This window comes from Ornithodoros turicata, chromosome 7, assembly GCF_037126465.1.
Source record: "Ornithodoros turicata isolate Travis chromosome 7, ASM3712646v1, whole genome shotgun sequence".
NCBI classification, from domain to species: Eukaryota; Metazoa; Arthropoda; class Arachnida; order Ixodida; family Argasidae; genus Ornithodoros; species Ornithodoros turicata.
Window position 1 is genome coordinate 55,149,146 of NC_088207.1, and position 20,889 is coordinate 55,170,034.

A 20,889-nucleotide genomic window follows, 5' to 3' on the forward strand; every position below is an offset into this window, starting at 1 on the left:
TGGTTTCAATTGGTCTGCGTGACAGCCTGGGTATATAACCCGAAAAAGCCACACCCTATGTCAGTATCGTAAAACGAGAAACGTTTTCCTGTTGTTTATGTTTTCCGCCGTTTGCAGATAACGCGCGCTCACGCGGATTCTCGCCGGCTGCGAGAGCGACGTAAGACAGTGTCCGGGTCATCAAATACGTAGGAGCCCGAGAGGAATGAATACACCATTTTAGAAAAGCAAGCGCCACCTGTGGTACGCAAGGGCTCATGGGAACTTAGAACGCCTTCAAGCATTACGATACGGCCAGAGGCGGAGGTAAAAGAAGAACAACAACATTCCCGGTGTGCGCAGCCACAGCGTCAGCCGATATGAAGCATATCCGAAGCAGACGACGGAGCAGTGTGCCTCAAAGTTCCCATGCTGCCTTGCGCCACGCGCTTGATGGCGCGCGCATCTTTTTAAAATCGTCCAATCCAATCGTCCAAAATCGGCCCGAGTGACAACAACAACTGGTTTATTGAACGGGATCGCCTAGGTTGGCTATAGGTCACGCGCTCTGCGCTATCTTCCTCATTGTCGATGCTGACGATATGCTACAACAGCTTTGGCAGTGGACACCACTTCAGGACAAAGCAGAAATCAGATACCTCTCCTTTTTTTTACCTTTCTTTTAGGAGTGACAGAACCGGATATCACAAAAACGAAACCGGAAGGAAAATTCATATTTCGCCGCAGTCCTATATAGTCGTCGTATAGAAATTCGTCAGACTTTCTTGCCAATTAATCCACATTCACATACAGCTGACACAATATCACCGGACGAGTCCCCCAGAATACGCAGTATTGAGATATCTCTGAATTCTCCTCCGTCGATTGGATGGGGCATCATGCGAGCCAGGTAGCTTTTCATAAAATCTTCCAGAAGGAGCCTGAGAACTGGGCTGCACTCTTAAAAATGAGGGGGGGGGGGGTGTCGAGGTAGCTTGCCGTTGTTGGCCGCACTCAAGTGGGCATCGTCACGACTATAGCAAAAAAAAAAAAAAAAAAAGGAAAAGAAGGTGGGAGAAAGGGGAGTTGAGGACTTCAAAGTGATGTAGAAGCAGGATGACCGGTACTGATGGGACGGAAGCACACTGTAGGTGAGAGGTGCACTAGAGTGGTCTCTCCGCTAGGCCCGTTGCTTGGAGAAAGCGCACGAGGCCGCGAGTTTTTGAAAGAAGACGCACACTCTTAAAAATGAACTTCACCGCATAGCACGCTCCTAGCCAACCATCATCTCGAACGATATCGTTATCTGCCCTGATTTGTTGAAAACGGGAGGCGTACGCCTTTTTTGTGACACTTATGCTGTTCATAATTGTCACAAAAAAAAAAGGTGTACGCCTCAAGTTTTCAACAAATCAGGGCAAATAACGATATCATTCGAGATGATGGTTGGCTAGGAGCGTGCTATGCGGTGAAGTTCATTTCTAAGAGTGTGCGTCTTCTTGTCGCGATAGTTCCCGCGTAAGCTCAAATACTGAGACAAATATCGATTAGTGGTGGCGTTTTCTTGCCAAGCGGTTGCCGAGCACTGTAGCCGACAGTAGGAACAAGTGGGCGGGTTAGTATACGCCCTAGATCGACTTGAAGGGAAGTTGTGCCAACGTGCATCTACACTCTTAAAAATGAACTTCACCGCATATAGCACGCTCCTAGCCAACCATTATCTCGAATGATATCGTTACCTGCCCTGATTTGTTGAAAACGGGAGGCGTACGCCTTTTCTGTGACAATTATGAACAGCATAAGTGTCACAAAAAAGGCGTACGCCTACCATTTTCAACAAATGAGTGCAGATAACGATATCATTCGAGATGATGGTTGGCTAGGAGCGTGCTATGCGGTGAAGTTCATTTTTAAGAGTGTAGAAGAAGAAGAAGAGCTTTATTTGTACAAATATGTGAAGTACATACATTGGTTTGTGGGGGAAAAGCTGCTTCGAAAGAAAATCTAGAGGGAGCCTGCCGAAAAACATGGGGAAAACATGAGACGGTGGTAAATAACTGTTTGCAGACTGTCAATCGTACAATATCTAATTAGTGGGCGGTTTTAAAGTCGTAACGCTTTAATGTTGCAAAGGGACGTTCTATGAAACGTACATACTTCATTTACTACGTCATTTATATGCTAATACACGAGCGTTCGTGCACAACGCATAGAGATACACAAAGAGATTAGATAACGACCCTCTCCCATTACCCGGAGCGAAAGCGTTTCTTCCCAAAATGCGTGGGGAAGTCGGGAGAACGGGCAAGGAAGAAGCCTTTATATGAGGAAGCTTTGTGTTCCGGGTTGAATTGACGCTTTTACGTATATAAGGCTATATATGAGGTTTCTCTACAGGGCGTTTCTTATATCCTTTACAGAATTTTTATAATAAAGATACGAAAGCAACCTAGATATGGTTTCCACAGGTGGGGTATGCGGTCAGGCGGATATCCTGTGGGAAATATCATGGAGCTATTGGGTGACTAATTACCTAAAATTCATTAATACATACACATATGCATACATACATAATACATATACATGCATTCCCCGACCGTTTTTTTTTGTGTGTAAATTCGATTGCACAGCTATAACGCACCCCAGAGCAGAGCCCCTCTCTCTCACCCCTCTCTCACCCCCGTCGCTACACTCTTAGAAATGAACTTCACCACATAGCACGCTCGTAGCCAACCATCATCCCGAATGACAACGTTCTCGACCCTGATTTGCTGAAAACGGGAGGAGGAGCCTATTTTGTGGCCATTATGCACGGCACAAAATAGGCTCCTCCTCCCGTTTTCAACAAATCTAAGGCGAGAACGTTGTCATTCGGGGTGATGGTTGGCTAGGAGCGTGCTATGTGGTGAAGTTCATTTTTTAGAGTGTACGGCTCTGCCCCAGAGCGAAAATATTTTGCATGGTGACTCCTGGTGAACAGCTTGACAGGGCGAGGTAGGATTTCGAGTGACGTTAAGTGTCACCTCATTGGTCTTTTAACGTCCCCTCACGGACGAGGATGTGTATATAGATGTGCATGACCGTACGCTCTTAAAAATGAACTTCACCGCATAGCACGCTCCTAGCCAGTCATAATCTCAAATGATATCGTAATCTGCCCTGATTTGTTGAAAGTGGGAGGCGTACGCCTTTTTTGTGACACTTATGCTGTTCATAATTGTCACAGAAAAGGCGCACGCCTCCCGTTTTCAACAAATCATGGCAGATTACGCTATCATTTGAGATTCTGACTGGCTAGAAGCGTGCTATGGCGGTGAAGTTCATCTTTAAGAGTGTACTTGTACATATACGCCACAAAGTTGTTCACGTTCTCGGCAGTGTCCAGAACCGCAGTTATCGACTGATCCACCGAAGTAGATGACTTCGCCGCATACTAGGCTCAACATCAACAATATGCGATCTTAAAGTTGTGTTCGGAAAGTATTGTTCAATTCATGCACCCTTCTAACAAAAGGCAGTTCGGACACGTGGTCTCCAATTCTGGCGTCATGCCGACGACGTATTGACGTCAGTCTCTACCTTTTCTTCTGTAAACGTTTCCTCCTTTTATGAGCCTACACTTGGGCGCAAGAGCTACACTCCTGTTTTCCGCCCTGTTAACTGGATCCTCTGGGCGATAAATTCGGCCATTATTAAAGCGGGCGTCTCGCGCCGCGTAATCCACTTTTCTCCGCGCGGCTCTTATTAAACTGGCGCAGTCAGTGAGAGAAATTCTTGGTCGATAATAAGCAGACAGGGGATTTATATGCGCTAGAAATCCGTGAAATATAGATGCAACTGTATACAGCGAACACTGTAAAAACATACAGTGAAATATGCAGCACATGGACTTGGAAATGCGTTTATTTCCGCGCGAGATCTCCTCAGGCTGCAATGTAGATGCTCAACGCAAATAAGAAATGACTAGGAAACGAAACACTAGCAACTTTATTTTAATGATAATGTTTGGGAAGTTTCATCGCCAATTGCTGGTGGTAATGTGGGGAAATGAAATAAGGAGTCGTTTCATACTCTGGACAGAAGTTCTAGTATGTGTCCTATATGGTGTCCAAAAAGTTTGTGTGTTTGTATGTGTCCTAAGGTGCCCAAAGGCTGGATTTAGGCACGGACTTTTGACATAGTAAGAGGGCGAGAGTCCAGTTGATTTAGAGAATCAGCTGGACTGATGGAACGTAAGACATTGTCAGTTCCTACTTCAGGTTCCGGATTCAATACACTGGGTTATATAGTGCTCCAAGTTCCTGTCAGTGAAGCTTGGATGCTTTTGCCTGGTAGGATCAGCTTGTGAGCAGAGAAGTTCCTCTTAACATTACCCGTGGTTACAGGAACCCGCGCAGAAGACAACCATCCTGTAGGATTCGCCAATAACGGCCACGTTATCTAACCTGTTCCGCTGTTGAACCTTTTCTTGTCTTTTTTTTTTTTTTTCTGAGGAACACAAAGACGGTTATAATTTGCGTGAATGCAGAGTAACGACTGGAGTAACGCGTTACTTTTCTACTCGTTACTCAATTACATTTGGAGTCGGGTAATTGGTGACGGTAATCAATTACTTTTTCCGCAGGAGTAACGGTAACGGTAATCAATTACTTTTTTTTGAGTAACGGGCACAAGGCTGCCCCCCAGGTATACACATCACAATGTATTGAAGCTGACTCAAGGTCCGCACTAACACTCTCTCCCGCTGCCATCCTTTTTTTCCGTAGAGGCTACTGCCCGTTGCGATGTTCTGAACCTCAAGATGTCCTGCCGTGCTGACAGGCAAGGTTCTTTCGCTAAACTATCCGCACGTCTTGGCCGTCGAAGTACGCATTTATGCAAAAACATGCAACATGAATCGAAACATGCAATGAATCGCAAAATATGCAATTTCATGCACTTTAAAGCCGATACTATGGCATTCATACGGCCACCAGACCTGCAGATATCTTCTGTTGGAAGTTGGGCATGCCCAGGAAAATGCCCTTGGGCATGCCCAGGACATCCTCGATCTGGTCATAAGAGAGAAGTGCGAATTTCTTGGATAGATCATGTTCCTGAGTATACGGGGAGAAATTTTTTTATTACTAATTCCACGTTAGCACCGCGAAGCAACTGCGGCTATGAGCGACGTGGACAGATGGAGAGAGGACAGCAGGAAAAAAATAAAAAGTAAAGGAAAAAGAAAGCTTGCGAAATTGTTTGAGAAAAGCGCGCCCGGAAGGCTTCCTTATATAAAGCTGCGCTCTCGTGCAAGCCACTGTTGCAGCTTTTCCGTCTCTCGCTTTCATAGGATGTGTGCGTTGTTCTTCGTATTGAGCTGACTTTTTTTTGGATACAGTTCCCTCTGAAGTCGGCCACGGACGCGTATTAAAGCTGCCACTCTCCCCGCTTTCTGTCCGTACGTCTCTAAACTGTACAGTTGCGTCGTGGTGCTATCATTGAATAATAATAATGATGATGATGATGATGATAATAATAATAATAACAATTTGCAGCAGTGGACAGCGGCCAACGATTCTAATGTGATTTCAAAAAGCAGAGGCGTCCAGAGGCCAATTTCCGCCAGTGGCAAGATGACCGTGAAGCACCCCTCTAGTATGGCACTGTCTAAAAACCGCACAATAGCCACGAAAAAAAAAAAAAGAAGAAGAAGAAGAAGAACAACAACAAAACTCGGGCGTAGAATTATTAGCGTATGCACTCTTCGCCTTTCGCTATACGTATACATATCGCAGCATAGGAGGCTATGATCACAGCTAATTGACTGCATTGCAGAAGCGGCGCTATTCAAAGTCCTACAAAAAAGTCGAACTGAAAACAACAACAACAACGAGAGAAATGGTGAAAAGTGAAATAGAAATATTGAGTGAAAGTTGTTTCGTATATCGCCTTATACTAGCTTCCGCCCCGGCTCTCTGAGGAAGGGCGGTTGCTTTTCTCGCACCTCCTTCGGAACGATTTGATTCGTGGTTTTCGTTCTTTCTTTTCGTTTATCATTAAATTTTCTAGCTAGTCTTTACCGTTGCGTTAGAAACATGTTCCCCCCCCCCCCCCCCCCATCGAAGGCCCGGTTCATTTAGAGACTGTAGGTGTTTTGGGAGAAGGAATTAACTGTGGACATTGTTGGAAGCCGTCCGGAAGTCGCATCCAGGCGTTGGGAAAGTTTGCAAATTGGTCCCGCGGGACATTACGCCAACGCGGTCCTTAATAGCTCGTGCAAAGAAGGCATTGAATATATGGGAACCTAATTAACGACACACGTGCAGCCGCTGGCCCCGCTTTAAGTGCCCTAATGGAGAGAAGTTAAGATTAAGTTTAAATTAATTAAGTTACGCTTAAGCTAATAATTAAGTTAACTCGAACACTTTTCGGAAAGCGCAGAATACAGTGAACCCTCGTTATTATGACCATGGTCGTTCCCGAAAATTTTGGTCATAATGCGGAATTGTCATATTAACGGGGGATTTGCAGAGGTTTCACCGCATTGTTCCCCAAGAGTATGGTCGTAAAGCGCGTATGTCAGATTATCGGGGGTCATATTAACGAGGATTCACTGTACCTGTATAAGACTCTGTATTCGCAGCAGCATTTATTTATTTAATATTGCGAGCCCTACCGGACCGAAGAAAGAAGGTGGACGAAAAGCCGTGTACCTAACACTAACGTATGCGAGTGGGTACATGACATGACATCAGGGCCCTAAGGGTACCTAGATAACTCTATAACGTCGAATAGGAAAATGACGTCATCCATGCGCGCCTAGCCACTCCAAAAGTCGTCAGTTTCAGTCAGTTGATATTGCCCATGCGGCTCGATCCCGTAACTACAATGAACCCTCGTTAATATGACCCCCGATAATCTGACACACGCGCTTAACGACCATACTCCTGGGGAACAATGCAGTGACCCATCTGCAAATCTCCCCCGTTAATATGACAATTCCGCATTATGACCAAAATTTTCGGGAAACGACCATGGTCATAATAAAGAGGGTTCACTGTAGGGCCACAGAAACGCGATGTGATGAAATGAGCGTCATAACACGCGACAGCACAGCTCAGCGAGCCAATCGAGCTCGTCCTGTGCTGTCGTGTGTTATTTCGTAACAATGCAAGTCGCAATCAACCCTGACTTTATATTTTAACCTACCGTTAGCATGGAGAGTCAGTTGAGTGTAACAGACGTGATGTGGACAGATGGAAAATAATTAGTAGCGTCCTGGGCAGACTTCGGGGGAACTTCGCTGGGAAGTATTCCAGAAAAGCGACCCCTGAAGCAACATGCCACCGTCTGACAAGAGCGTAAAACACGTACTGATATATACATACAGTGAACCCTCGTTATTATGACCAGTTTCCGAAAATTTTGGTCATAACGCGGAACTGTCATATTAACGGGGGGGGGGGAGGCTTGCAGAGGTTTCACTGCGTTGCTCCCCAGGAGTATTGTCGTAAAGCGCGTATGTCAGATTATCGGGGGTCATATTAACGAGGGTTCACTGTATATATATATATATATATTTTTTTTTTTTTTGGTTGTGGTGTCATATAAGTAGGGTCTGGCTTTTTCGAGTTAAATGCCTTTCCCGAGTTCGGTGTTCGGGTGTTATTAGTTTTTTTTTTTCTCTCTCTCTCTCTGCTGCCCAGCAAGCAGCCCGTAGTTAAGGGGCCACATTTTGGTCAAACATGTATTCCCCGCGAATTACTGTCACACAAAACCACATATATTTCATAGGTAGCACTATAGAGTAACATTTTCACCAGGCGTGCGCACAGATTGCTACTAAATGGTGTACGTGATACGTGATGCAACGTAATACTGATTGAAATTCGGGGTGAAATGTGGTTTAGCCCGAATTGGGTCCGAAACGGATTTGGGGGAATAATCGGGCGGAATCGGGATTAACGCGAAAAAGACAGACCGTATACACATAAGTTGTCCTACATTCCTATCTCAATTGAATTTGTGCTGCAAGGTATACATCCTGGTGTAAGCAATGGAGTCTCAACCGCTTCCCTTTCAGTACACGTGACCTTACATGTCACATAATACAGTGAACCCTCGTTAATATGACCCCCGATAATCTGACATACGCGCTTTACGACCATACTCCTGGTGACCAATGCTGTGACACATCTGCAAATCCCCCCCGTTAATATGACGATTCCGCGTTATGACCAAAATTTTCGGGAACGACCATGGTCATAATAACGAGGGTTCAGAGTAACCCTCGTGAACCCTCGTTATTATGACCATGGTCGTTCCCGAAAATTTTGGTCATAACGCGGAATTGTCATATTAACGGGGGGATTTGCAGATGTGTCACAGCATTGGTCACCAGGCATATGGTCGTAAAGCGCGTATGTCAGATTATCGGGGGTCATATTAACGAGGGTTCACTGAACATATTTGAAAAAAGTAGGGGGGAGTGGGGGCTCTTTACGTTGGTGAGACCCGCGAGGTTTTGGTCGTACAATTTAGGTGACTTTTAATTGAACTTAATGAATTAATCTCATTTTATTAGTCCAAAAATAAATTATTTCTATATCTGTAAAGCAGTAGAGCTGCAACCTCAGAAAGATTATCTATTCGATAGCCTCTGTACTCTTACGTCACGAGTTTCGTCCCAATTGCGCTCATGTTTTTTTTTAAATTTAATATTGAAAATTACGGGCAACACAGCGTTGAAGTAGCCACCAAGTGCGCATTGCTCGTTAAGTACTGCGGCCAAAGTACATTGCATGCACATAACACTGTGTCCAAAAACGAAAGAGCGAAAGAAGTAGGCTACGTATTCATCATGAGCAGCAGCTAGTCGGTAACACAGAGCACTGTTGCTCGACTTGAGGATTACAGTGAACCCTCGTTATTATGACCATGGCCGTTTCACGAAAATTTTGGTAATACTGCGGAATTGTCATATTAACGGGGGGAGATTTGCAGAGGTTCACTGCATTGTTCCCCAGGAGTATGGTCGTAAAGCGTGCATGTCAGATTATCGGGGGTCATATTAACGAGGGTTCACTGTATTTCCCACCATACGTCGCTCCGAGCTGTTTTTTACCGAACTTTTACCGAAAAAAAAAAACGAAATTTTACGAGCAAATGAAAAATATTTGGCGTTCCTCGTCACGTGCATACCTCGTTGTGTTGGGTGTATACAGGCGACAAGCCGTTAGACATAACCTGTCTCCTGCTCTACTTTACCTGTAACCCTGCACCAAACCGTAACGTTACATGGAAATACACATAGACAATCGAAAACCAGTCAACAATATATCGTTTGAATTCACGTTTCGTCCCATTTTGACTCTTTTCAGACACCCTTGAGAGCATCTCATCATGAAGCATCCAGGCAACACTGGAGCGGCTATTAGTGTAAAGGGGGCGCACAGAAAACATTCCGCTCAATTTAACGACAGCGAAACATAGTCTCACAACCCTCGTATTCCGCTTTAGCTCGACGTGGTATCACGTTTGATTACCCTGTATAAAAGCTGGTAGAGCGCGAAAGCCCCAAGGGCGCAATTTAAAATTCGTATTATAACGAATGACGTTTTATGCGGGATATTCGTGATAGACGCGCTGCGTGAGCCTTCATCGCACATCAGGGTACTTTTAATAGCGGAAGTAAATTGATAAGCGGTACATTTTTTGATACTAGTACACTACGTGCAAACTAGAGTGAGATTTTTACGACAAACGATCTAATCGGATTTCAAACCGTGAGGGATTTACCAGCGGTCCAGCAGATGCGTAGATACTACGTACGTGATATTCAGAGCAACGACAGAAACATATCGTTTAATGGGAGCTTCGACTTAAGGAACTGTAGTATATTCTTTGGAAGCGTTTGTACTCAACAGTTTACTCCGAATTTACGTGACGTAGATCAGAGCTCAATAAAAGATTTTTTTATTCTTAAGCTTGAGCTAACCCAAAGGAAAGCTCGAAGCGTCCTCAAGCTGTAAAGTATTCCAAAGTGTACTTTAATATACCCTGTACTAAAAAGAGAGGAATCCCAAAAGAAAGCTTAAGGGCGGCATAAGGAAAGCTTAAGGGCGTCATAAGGAATCCTTAAGGTGCGTCAAAGGAGGTGTTAGGCGCTTATACTCACTCTTTGTATGAAATATGCGTAATGCAAATTCCGCAAAAAAAAGTTGCAAATTTGTGACGTAACATAACTCCAAGTAGAGCTTGAATAGTCCTCCAGTTAAGGGCCAAGCATTCCAAAGCCTACTTAAGTATGCGTTACTGGAATCGCATTCTATAAGCATTTATGGTTTGCCACAATAAAAGTTAAGGTGCGCGTAAGGATGGACGCATGGTGGGTGGCCTTAGTGCTTATCGGGTTCAGTTCTCTCGTGGCGGTAGTCCTCTTGAGCATGTGTAGGTTCTTCGGTGCCTGCAACTGGTTCAGAGCGTGGATCTTTGGAACAAAGGAAGAGACTGTACAGCTCACGAAAGCAGCTCATTTCACAGCGGATGGCTATGCGGTAAGTGATACTACGTAAAAAAAAAAAAAAAAAACTTGCAAAATGGCGGAGATCTGATGAACCCACCTGACCCTAAAGGACCGTGGAAGGCACGTACGTGATTGCCTTCAGGAACTGTCACGCAAAATCATTTCTTTTGGGGAGCACGCGGATTTCCCGAAAAAGACTCTCTCCCTGTTCCGCCTGGCGTGTTTGTGACGTCATATCAGCGGACCACTTTTATTGGCGCGGAAGGAGGCAAGGCGACGAATCGGGTGCTCTGCTTAATTACGCATAATCCACATTGGACACTGGGAACGAGGCTATTCGAGAAACCAGGAATCCGCGCTTGGTGCAATAGTACATCACTCGTTAATTAGTTTTGTCACGGCCACTTGCGCGCGCGCAAGTGGTCATGTTTTGTTCAGATTGATGTTACTTCAGGAAAGAAAAAAAAAAGGAAAATATTCACTACTCCCGTATGAATAAGTATTCAGTTAAGTCGACTTGTGTCGCCTTCTTGTAAGTCTCAAATCGGCTCACGAGGTCGACGAAGAAGCTTCCTTCAAAGAAGACGAGGCCTGCCCTGGCCAATCGCCCTTGTGGATAGCGGCCACTGCCCTCCTGGCTGAAGAAGAAGAAGAAGAAGAAGAAGAAGACGAGGAGGTCTGTCAACGGCCATCGTCATCATTTCCAGTTCGAAAAAGCCGCAGGATGGACGCTTCTTTGTCTACCTACCCTTTAGTGCACAGACACCGCAAGCCATCGTCGCTCCTGGGGAGATACGCGCGGGAACAGCTCAGAAAATACATCCTGCTCACCATCTGCTTCTTGGCCGTCGTAGGTGTGGCCATCTTCGACTATGTCATGTACAGACAGTACCTCAAGCTCGAAGCTAGCAGACCTCAAAACGCGAGTAAGATCAAGTCACCTCCACGTGTCGACCAACAGCCCGTGCAGCTATGTAACAGCTCAGCGTGCGTGTGGCTCCAGGGTTACCTCGAAACCTCCAACACGCGGCCGTGTGAGGACTTCAACGCTTTTGTGTGCTCTGACAAGAAGGAAGCGTTTCTCACTCAAGGGAGCCAACCTTTCGTCCGTGCGATAACTACGCTTTACCAAACGCTGAAAGCACCAAATGAGGCTTTGGAGTCAGCTGTGTTCCTTGACTGTTTACAGGGGAAGGACGACATCAGTGATGTGGTACTTCACAAAGAGAACTGGTCTGTCTTGGGACAAGACTGCAACGTTGCGTATCCCCATGTACCCTTTGCCGTTAGTGAGATGTACTTCCGCAATGTGACGAACGCTACGGTAGCTGGCTTTAAGAAGTTCCTCGACGCGAACGTCAAAGGTCTGGAGCGCTTTCTAGACCGGGCCCGCTCGAAGGATATCAGGATAACGTCAGGGCATTGGGCTGTTCAGGGCGCCAAACGAGTCGCGAAGGCCGCGGTGTGTCACTTCATTGAGCGGCTCAGACCCCACGATGACGTCACGACGTACGTGACGCTGTGGAAAGTGCTGTATTTCTCTCCCTTCTTGGGATTCCTCTACAAGGACCTGCATCAGAACTCGCTGTTGCACAATTCGAGAGACCGCGCCTGTCTCCAGCTAATGGACGACAACTTTCCAGCAGAGACGCGTTCCAAAGCGGAGACAATATTAAAGAACTGGAATCCGAGTTTCAAAGAAGAATTTCAGAGCTCCGTCGTGGACGCCATCCACAGGCTACAAGATTACTTTAGGTCTTGGAGCCCCGGATACAGGCCCGAAATATTCGCCGAATTGAGCTCAGTTAAAATCACTTTAACAAACGAGAACGTAACCAGGGGTCATCCTACGACGCCGTTACTGGACTCCTGCCCAGCATACTCACGAAAGAAGAATACGCTTGCCATTCCAGTAGGCCTTCTGGCGCTCTTACTTGTAGAACCGTCGAAAGTGGACACCGTACTGATTCCGTACATAGGCGCCAAAGTTTTCGGGTTGCTATTACAAACTGCAAACGTCGCGTCTTGGCCAGCGGAGAACAGAGCCCTCTGGAACAAACATCTGTCTTGCATGTCGCGCCAGTTGGCGGACAACCGGTCTCTGACAGACATCTCGACGGCGCACGTAGCTTTAAGTCCTTTGTACGTGGCATACCGCGACCACCTGCAGAAGCAGCACCCGAATATCGTGAAACTACACCCCAACTTTACCAACGAAGAACTGTTCTTCGTGCTTTGGGCGAAAGGACGCTGCGGTCGATCGGCGGATGTTGTGAACTGGCCGTTGCGCCACTCGGAACGCTTCACGAAAGCTTTCCACTGTGTCACTGGACAGGGGATGGTGGCGAAGGAACGTTGTCCCTTTTGGGTTCATTAATTCATTCATGTTTAGTGTATTCCTCGTGTGGCTCCAAGTAAAGGGTCATGGTAGTAATTACTGTGTACCAGCAACTTCCCTTCGGAACATAATGCCCTAGCATTTCTAGGCTCAGTTGTGTCTCCTCTTGTTTTGCACAAAAGCATTAAGTTGGCGTAGTTGGTGAACTGAAATTAGGGCTCAAAGAACCGAAGGACACGGACAAGGACAAGAAGTTGACGCTACGTACGACTGCTGCTGTCAACTTGTTGTCTTTGTCCGTGTCCTTTGCTGCTTCGTGTTCTAATGTCCTCATGTTTTGTCTTTGTCCGTGTGCTTTGGTACTTCGTGTTCTAATGTCCTCATGTTTTGCCTTTGTCCGTGTCATTTGGTGCTTCATGTTCTAATGTCCTCATGCTTTGTCTTTGTCCGTGTCCTTTGGTGCTTCATGTTCTAATGTCCTCATGTTTTGTCTTTGTCCGCGTCCTTTGGTGCTTCGTGTTCTAATGTCCTCATGTTCCTCATGTACTCGTGTACCATTAATCTTCTAACGTCTGTAACAGAAAATAACAGGAACAACGTATCGAAACGTGTCGATGAAAACCCTGACGAGTACTGGTACCCTTTCATGAACACACACGGTAGTAGCCGGGTGTGATTCTTACCGGGGACGTGGCATAGTTGTCTCCAGATGGAAGACGCTGAATTCACATTATTAGTAAAAGTTACTATTCCTTCACTCTGCAGATGAGCTCTGAATCAGACGTCGACATCCGTGTGTCAGGCCAGTACACCCACTTCGACATGGTCAACAGCGATGTCAAGTTCCTGAACGAGCTTCGCACTTCGGCTGTCGTTGAGCTCCAGCCGCCACCAGCAGACCGGCGGAGGTTCTCCATGCCCCCAGCACCGACGAGCACCGGCATTACACCGCTAGCACCGCCGCCTGGTAGTAAACGGAGAAGGATGTCCTTCGGAGGTGACAACGGGGACTTACCCGACGTTCTAAGTACGTGCACCATGGATAAAAGGTTATACTGAAACTGAAAGAATGCACGCGTGTCTACGATCCACGGCCATGTAATTGTGATCGGGAAGCGCCAGACGTCTGACCATGGTTCTTGGAGTTATACCCTAGTCAGTCAGCACTTCAAATGTCAATTGCGAGAAATGGCCTTCGGCCTCTCAAATGACCTTTGTTCGGAGGCGCCTGCCAGACAGGCGGGAAAGGAGTGTTCCTCAACGGACTGCCCCCACCGGCTCCCTTTTTCGGTTTCGTTTTCCCTGTCTGCTGTGGAAATTTGAAGTTGGTCTGTGCGCCACAAATCAAGATGCAGAAGCCATATGCACTTCTCTAAATAGGATATAAATACGTTTACACAGTTTCACTCAATTAGCCGCATTTTATAGGTTTTCCTACATTCAGCTGCGAAGGTAGCGAGGGTACAATGGCATAACACTGTTGTCGAGATTGCTCCTTTCTGCTCCTCAAATGTCGTTGGGGGCCTCCTTTCGCGTTGATGGTCGTTTCTTAGAAAGTTCCTTTGAGCTGCCGTCTGACACGGCTGTCAGAGGTCATTTTTTGCAAATGAAAATTCCCCGAAGTCCTTCGAGCATGCCGTCTGACAGGGGTATTAGACGTTTGTTACAGGGTGCATGTACAGGGTATTACAGGGGCGAGCAACTTTTGTGTCTAGCGACGTGCAGTTCACAATAAGCGTATCACGTTAATGAGGCCAGAGCCTGGGGCCGTTTGCAGTCCGCCTACCAAGTTTCGTCTACATATACAGCGAAAAGCGAGCGAGAAATGGCAGTTGAGCGCATCGGAAATTGCGCCATTATACGATGCGCCTCGAACGCTTGGATTACACTCTGCGGGAGTCACGTGATGCGAGTTTTCTGCGGACAGCGACTACGCGATCTTGGGCGGGTTCAGCTGGCGATCAACGGACGACACGCTTTGCCATAACGTCTTTTTTTTTTTTTTTTTTTTTGCTATGAAGGCTACTGTATTTGATTCGGTGGCCACAACAGTATTTTTTTTTCTTCGTAGGTATGGACAGCAGCCGCCTCCAGCGGACGACGTCTTGCGACAGCGTCAGCTCAGACACGTCGGTTGTTTTAGAAGCACTCGAGTCTCCCAACATCAACGGAGAATTGGACGTTGGACTGGAATACGACCAGTAGGTGTCACTCACTTTTCCAAATCACCAGCGCCGCGTATTAAAATGGCAACTGGGAGGAGCCTAAAAAATAAGAAAAAGCTGCTCAATCTGTGTCAATCACAGCTGCGCGCCTCTCATTGGTCTGCTTATTATACCACGAGGGCCGCAATGACACACGAGCACTGACACTCAGAGTGGCGACGAAAGCGAACACGGTGAAGCGGGAATTTCGCGACAAAAATTTTCATAAAGTACTATGAAGGATATGTACTATAAAGTACATCCTCTCGAAAATCAGTTGCAGCTTATGTATACCGCTGTCGATATGCTCTCACATTCTTAAGACTCTTGGAACCTAGATGATAAGCTGAGACGTGATATTATGTTTATCTCGCTTCATAGTGATACGGAAGACCTGATCGTGACGATACTGAAAGGACGTGACCTTGTAGGACCGGATCCATCAGTGCCTGTGGACAGCTACATTCGACTCTACTTGCTTCCAGACAAGTCCACCAACATCCAGACCAGGGTAGGTTCTCAAGTAGTGCAGTTGGCGAAAAGTCAGCAAAATGCTTGTGGCGGGAATGACACATGCAACGATAAGGTTGCGGCTGGTTAGCTTGAAGGGACGGTCGCATCCGTTCCAATCGATTTCGAAATCTATAGGTGGGGTCCGATAGGGTGCGCCGGTTCTCCAGAAAGAGGCAAAAAGCACGGGTAAAGCTATGGTGTGACGTCACGTGCACGCCACCTATAGTGCCATTTTATTCCTCGTGGACCACTGACAGCGCTATCGAAAATCCCGCGCGAAAGAGTGGCGCGCAGTTTGACAGTTATTCGATGAAATACGTGACAAGAGCGGATGTTGAGAGTATGCAGGAATTCCCTCTCTGGAAAGACCAGAAGACGTCACTCCCTAAGAACCAATGAGGGCGAGACTTTGAGAAAAGGAATGCCGCGGCCCTGCGGGGGGTCTCACAGAGTTACGTGGCGCGTTTCTCCTTTGATCGGCGCCCTCTCACTCCTCCGGTTAGGGAGTGACGTCATACCGCCTCTGCAGTGACGTCACCGCCTCTGCGTCACACAGCACCGGAACCAGCGCAGACCTTTGAACTTAGAGGCTGAAGCCTTGGCTAAAATCTCTTTAAATCCTGTCATAACCGACAACATCATAAGTACGCAACCGCGGCAGCCTCATTGGTGAATGTCACAACCAGACATACCTCGGCAAAACTTACTCATGAGCACGCTCATTCATGCGCACTCATGCTCAATGTAGCGAATGAGCTGAGCATGAATAAGCAAACGGAGAGCTGAGTGTGAAGTGAGTGCACATGTAGAAAGCTGAACAGCAAGGGAGCGAGCATGAATGAGCATATGGAGAGCCGAGCAGGAGATGAGCGATCATGAGCGAGCATATGGAGAGCTGTCGTGAGCGGTAACGAATAAAGTCTCCAGACTACCGCACGCGCTATGTAGATCTGCCGAACGGGTACCACTAAGGGGATCTCACCCCATTATCAGATATCCTCAACAGGTACAATGCTAGCATGACACCATTGGCAAGGGGGGAGGGGGATATATTTATTAGAACAAAGAAAAACAAGGGCAAGTCTCATGGTCTAAACACCCGCAGCTCCTACACGTGAGGAACGTGATATACTTGACAAAATTCACACTCATGAGCATGCTCCCTCATGCTCAATGTGACAAAAGATTTTAGCATGAGTTGTAGCCCCGAGTGAGTGAGCATGAGTGAGCAAACAAAGAACTGAGCTTGAGATGATGAGAGCATGAGCGAGCAGTGGTCGCAACTGCTCTGTCAGACGAGTTCTACCATTCGCGGTGCCAATTTTCTACTCTGCGTTTATTACCCCGGTTGTTGTAAAATTTGCAACGCAAATTCACATGTGGATGTGAAAACCGCCTAGTAGCTGGAAACATTTTATTCATCTAAAGAACCACACCGAGTGAGCTTTTTCCTCCCAATAATCTGTGGACGTTCTATCCCGCCAGGTGCACAAACGTGACAACTGTCCCCAGTACAAAGAACGCTTTCTGTTCGGGGTGGATCGTCGAGAATTGGGTCAAAGAAGCCTCCTGTTCTGTGTCTACATGGAAGACAAGTTCGGCAGCGGCTCCATCGGAGAGGCCGAAATTAAACTCATCGAATTGGATCTCTCACATCCCACCACGCTCACAATACCCGTCATTGATTCGGCCCTGGTGAGTTTTTCCCGCCTATACCTTTTTTTTTAAAAGAAAAGTCCGCATTAGCGCCGCGAAGCAACTGTGGCCATGAGCGGCGTACAGACGTGGACAGATGGAGAGCATGAAGGAGTGGGGGACAGGGGGTTAGAGTACTTCACGGGGGAACTGTGCCGACATTGATCTGCCGGAAAACCCAGAGAAAACCTCAGACAGCACAACCGGTGCGGGGATTCGATCCCGCGTCATTCCATATATAGTCTCGGCGTGGAAGGAGACAGTCCTAACTAGAGTCACTAAATAGGGACTAGGTAGGGACTCATAGGGACTGCTATAGCAAACTTAGGTTAGGTTGGGTTGGGTTAGGTTAAGAAAACTTAGGTTAGGCCTTACTTGGGTTACGTTAAGAAAACTTAGGTTAGGCCTAACGAGTCGGGTCGTCCGAGGTGCCACGGAGTCGGGTCGTCCGGCTAGCAGGGGCTCCCGAGTCGGGTTCACCACAAACGAGCAGCTCCCGAGTCCGGTTTGCCACAAACGAGTGGCTCCCTATTTAGTGACTCTAACCCTAACCACTATGCCACGGGGGCTGGTTCAACAATCACATGCGCCAAGATTTAAAAAAAAAGGGGGGGGGGCAACCGCGCTACGCAATTCATACCGACTGAATGTTGAAAGCAGTCAAACTTCTCTCGTTGGATCAACCTGACAGGTTTCTACTCCATGACCGATTCCCTCCAACTCGGGTTGAACTCAGTTGATTTTAAAGGACCATTAAGAGATTCCCCCAAAAAATGGAGTTCTCAGTGGAGAATGGTTCTCAACGATTACTTTTATCCGAAATATATGCGATTTTCGCCATATTGCATTCAACGCGGGCAGAGTTCGCGCGCGAAAAAAGCAGCGAGTGCCCCCCCCCCCCCCTCCTACAAGCGGCCTGACGTCACATGCATCATTTGCTCACTGCTAGGTTGCTCCAAGGAAGCTCGCCAGCGGGGACCTGCTGCGGACGTAACATCTACATAGTCTCTGCATCACGCCGGCAGCGGTCGGGTGGCGGCAGTCGCCTTTTTTGGCCGGCATTTTAGTTACTACCTTGGTTGTTCTAACCAGTGCTCGGTTCATACTCCGCATGGTCATTGTATCTGCGCACAGGAATGCATTACATGTGCTTACGGAGGTTTTGAGGATATTTTCACGGTCCCTTTAACGACCGTAACCAGTGGCGGCGGAGTAAATAGGAGTATATGGGAGTATAGTAGTACGAGTACAGGAGTATATAGGAGTATGGTATAGGAATATATAGGATGCTATGACCCGTTAAAGGGGCTCCAAAAAGACGCTTTCGGGCGGCAAGTATCTTTCCACTTGCCCCAGGAGGAGAAAAGTTGGGTCAGTGGGAAAAGTTGTTGAGTGTTGACGTAGCCTGGATGTGGCGAACGTTGCATGATCATGAAATACTAGAAATGGGAACCCGTAGTTTTCACCCTCTCACTTTGACAAAGTTTCTTGGGCCATGGTGAAATCCATTTTCAAACAACATACTCGTGAGGTGCAGTATATCGCATCTGACGATGAAACACGCCCACATGAAAATACAGTTGTTATTGTTGTTGTTATGTCCGTTTGCAGAAACCCACCGACTTGGGAGAGATGATGTTCTCCTTGAGCTACCTCCCGACGGCGGAGCGTCTAACAGTAGTAGTCGTCAAGGCGAGGAACCTCAAGAACTACAGTCCTAACTTTAGTGAGTTGAACAGCAATGACGTGTCGCTTTATTTACTGACGTCGCCCTTCTACACTTCGGGACAGGTCATCTCCTCCCACGAATCTGAAAACGTCCGTGATTGGCTTAGGCGGGAACGCTTCCGAGTCATAACATAGTGCGCCCGCATGCTTGCAGACTGATCATGTCGCGAAAACTCCCGTCGGATGTGATGTACTTGGAGCACATCATTGGCATGCTTTTGAAGCAAACGCGTAAAATATTTGCGCTAACAAAACATGTCTATCGACTTTCTCGTATGTCCCTGAGCCGTCTGATATTTCGCACTCTCAATGTGCGGACTACATTCTCCGCTGGTAGAGGAGCACCTCTGTGCCTACAGCTCTTGAGTTGCCTCGGGGTATAGATGGCACAGTTTGAAAAGGCGGAACCGCCGCTACAAGTTGCGTTCTCGCCGTCCGGTCCCAAACGCGAAAGAACTCCGTCTTACACAGGATCCCTCTCAGTCACACCGTCTCGGATTACTCCGTCCTACGTGTCAGGGTCACAGATTTCGGGTGAATTCGCGACCGTTAAACCTCTACCCGAGAGACGTCATCATAACGTTGGTAGACAGACTGAAACTTGCAGATTATGTTTCACCGTATCTCGGCACAATCTTCAGTAACGTTTCTCTCTGTAGCAAACCTTCGTGACGGTCCCTGCCAGGGTGTGCTCCTGCTCACAGTGAAGCCGAAATAGGATGCGGACATACCGCTAGGGCGGGGGGGGGGAGGGGCGAACTGTCCCTTTAAAGAATAGAAAGAAAGTGTCTTTCATGACTCAGGTATAGGACAGCGCGTATCTGGAAGGTATCTCTTAGGTGATACAGGAGATGTCACGCGACGTCCTCTGCGTCGGAAGTTAATACGCTTCGTCACTAACCCACAGGTCCATTTGTGAAGGTGTACCTGGTGCAGAATGGCAAGAAGATTAGTAAGAAGAAGACATCTATTAAGAGGTGTGACGTCAACCCCATTTTCAACGAGGCCATGATATTTTCCGTGCCCGCAAACAACCTCAAGGTGAGTCCTTGTCAGCATGACGAAGTAACTGAACGCCGTTGCCGTAGTCGATACTTTTTTTAAACTCAAATCTGAAAATTATTTCTGCTACAGGTTTATGGTAACTCGATCTCCGTTTCGTTATCGATACCCATACTTCTGTAGTGACCCCGTCCTTTCTCCAGCGGTCATATTTCTTAAAGGTACTGTAAAGCAACAGGCATACAATTTTATACTGCTGGCTCATTTGACAGCTAAAGTAGTCAGTATGCAAACCCACAAATTTTGTTCAAATCCACCTCGTAGGTTTCTAGAAGATTCACATTTAATATTACGGGCAACCGTGTGTCTAAAACCCGGGCGCCGACGAGACGCAGACGAAAAAAGTTCACGCCATGTAGAGCGGCGAATATAAACTTGCCAATAACACTGGGAGCGTACAGCGACATCTGTGGACCGCTACCATTACCACGCCGGCTCGTCGGACGTGGTACACTTTTGCGTACAGGTGATTCTCATGGTGATTCTGCTGACAGTTCTGTTACTCATTTCCACGATGTACCAATGTTCTTGCATTTTGAGAGAATATATGTCAGGAACTATCTCGTATGAAGAAACTTTTCGAAGAAAGTTCAAGAAGCCGGCTACTTAGCCCATGGCTCAGCCGATAGAGGGTTGGGGACATGTAACACTGTTGTTCGACGAATGGGCCATTGTTTTCCACCAGGCCTTCCCCCGCGTCTTTTCACCACAATTTCAGTCAGGTCCCCCAAGGTCGCCATTTTCCCATGTATTTGTTCCTATCCCGATGCGTGCAATGCCGGAGGCCGCCCTTAGATACCCCATTGTTACCAGACGTTGGCTTGCGTTTGATTGTAGCGCACTAAAGATCCAGTTGAAGCACA

The 20,889-nt window shown here is 47.1% G+C and overlaps 2 protein-coding genes across 2 annotated transcripts in view; both read left to right on the forward strand.

Moving 5' to 3' along the window:
- The window catches only part of LOC135401607 (synaptotagmin-12-like), a 29,658-nt gene that overhangs the window by 4,148 nt on the left and 4,621 nt on the right, over positions 1-20,889 (forward strand). Inside the window, exons 2-8 of the mRNA XM_064634109.1 lie at positions 9,342-10,517; positions 13,590-13,851; positions 14,896-15,025; positions 15,410-15,539; positions 17,027-17,236; positions 18,848-18,962; positions 19,872-20,005. Coding sequence (XP_064490179.1) covers positions 10,338-10,517; positions 13,590-13,851; positions 14,896-15,025; positions 15,410-15,539; positions 17,027-17,236; positions 18,848-18,962; positions 19,872-20,005 — 1,161 coding nt within the window. The 5' untranslated portion in view covers positions 9,342-10,337. The remainder of the gene's footprint in view (positions 1-9,341; positions 10,518-13,589; positions 13,852-14,895; positions 15,026-15,409; positions 15,540-17,026; positions 17,237-18,847; positions 18,963-19,871; positions 20,006-20,889) is intronic.
- LOC135401606 (uncharacterized) lies at positions 11,112-12,920 on the forward strand. Its single transcript, XM_064634108.1, has one exon. It carries the CDS (start codon positions 11,211-11,213, stop codon positions 12,861-12,863), a length of 1,653 nt encoding a protein of 550 aa, XP_064490178.1. The 5' UTR covers positions 11,112-11,210; the 3' UTR covers positions 12,864-12,920.

Coding starts and splice junctions, on each gene's coding strand:
- LOC135401606 (XM_064634108.1), top strand. CDS start 11,211: ATGGACGCTTCTTTGTCTACCTACCCTTTAGTGCACAGACACCGCAAG.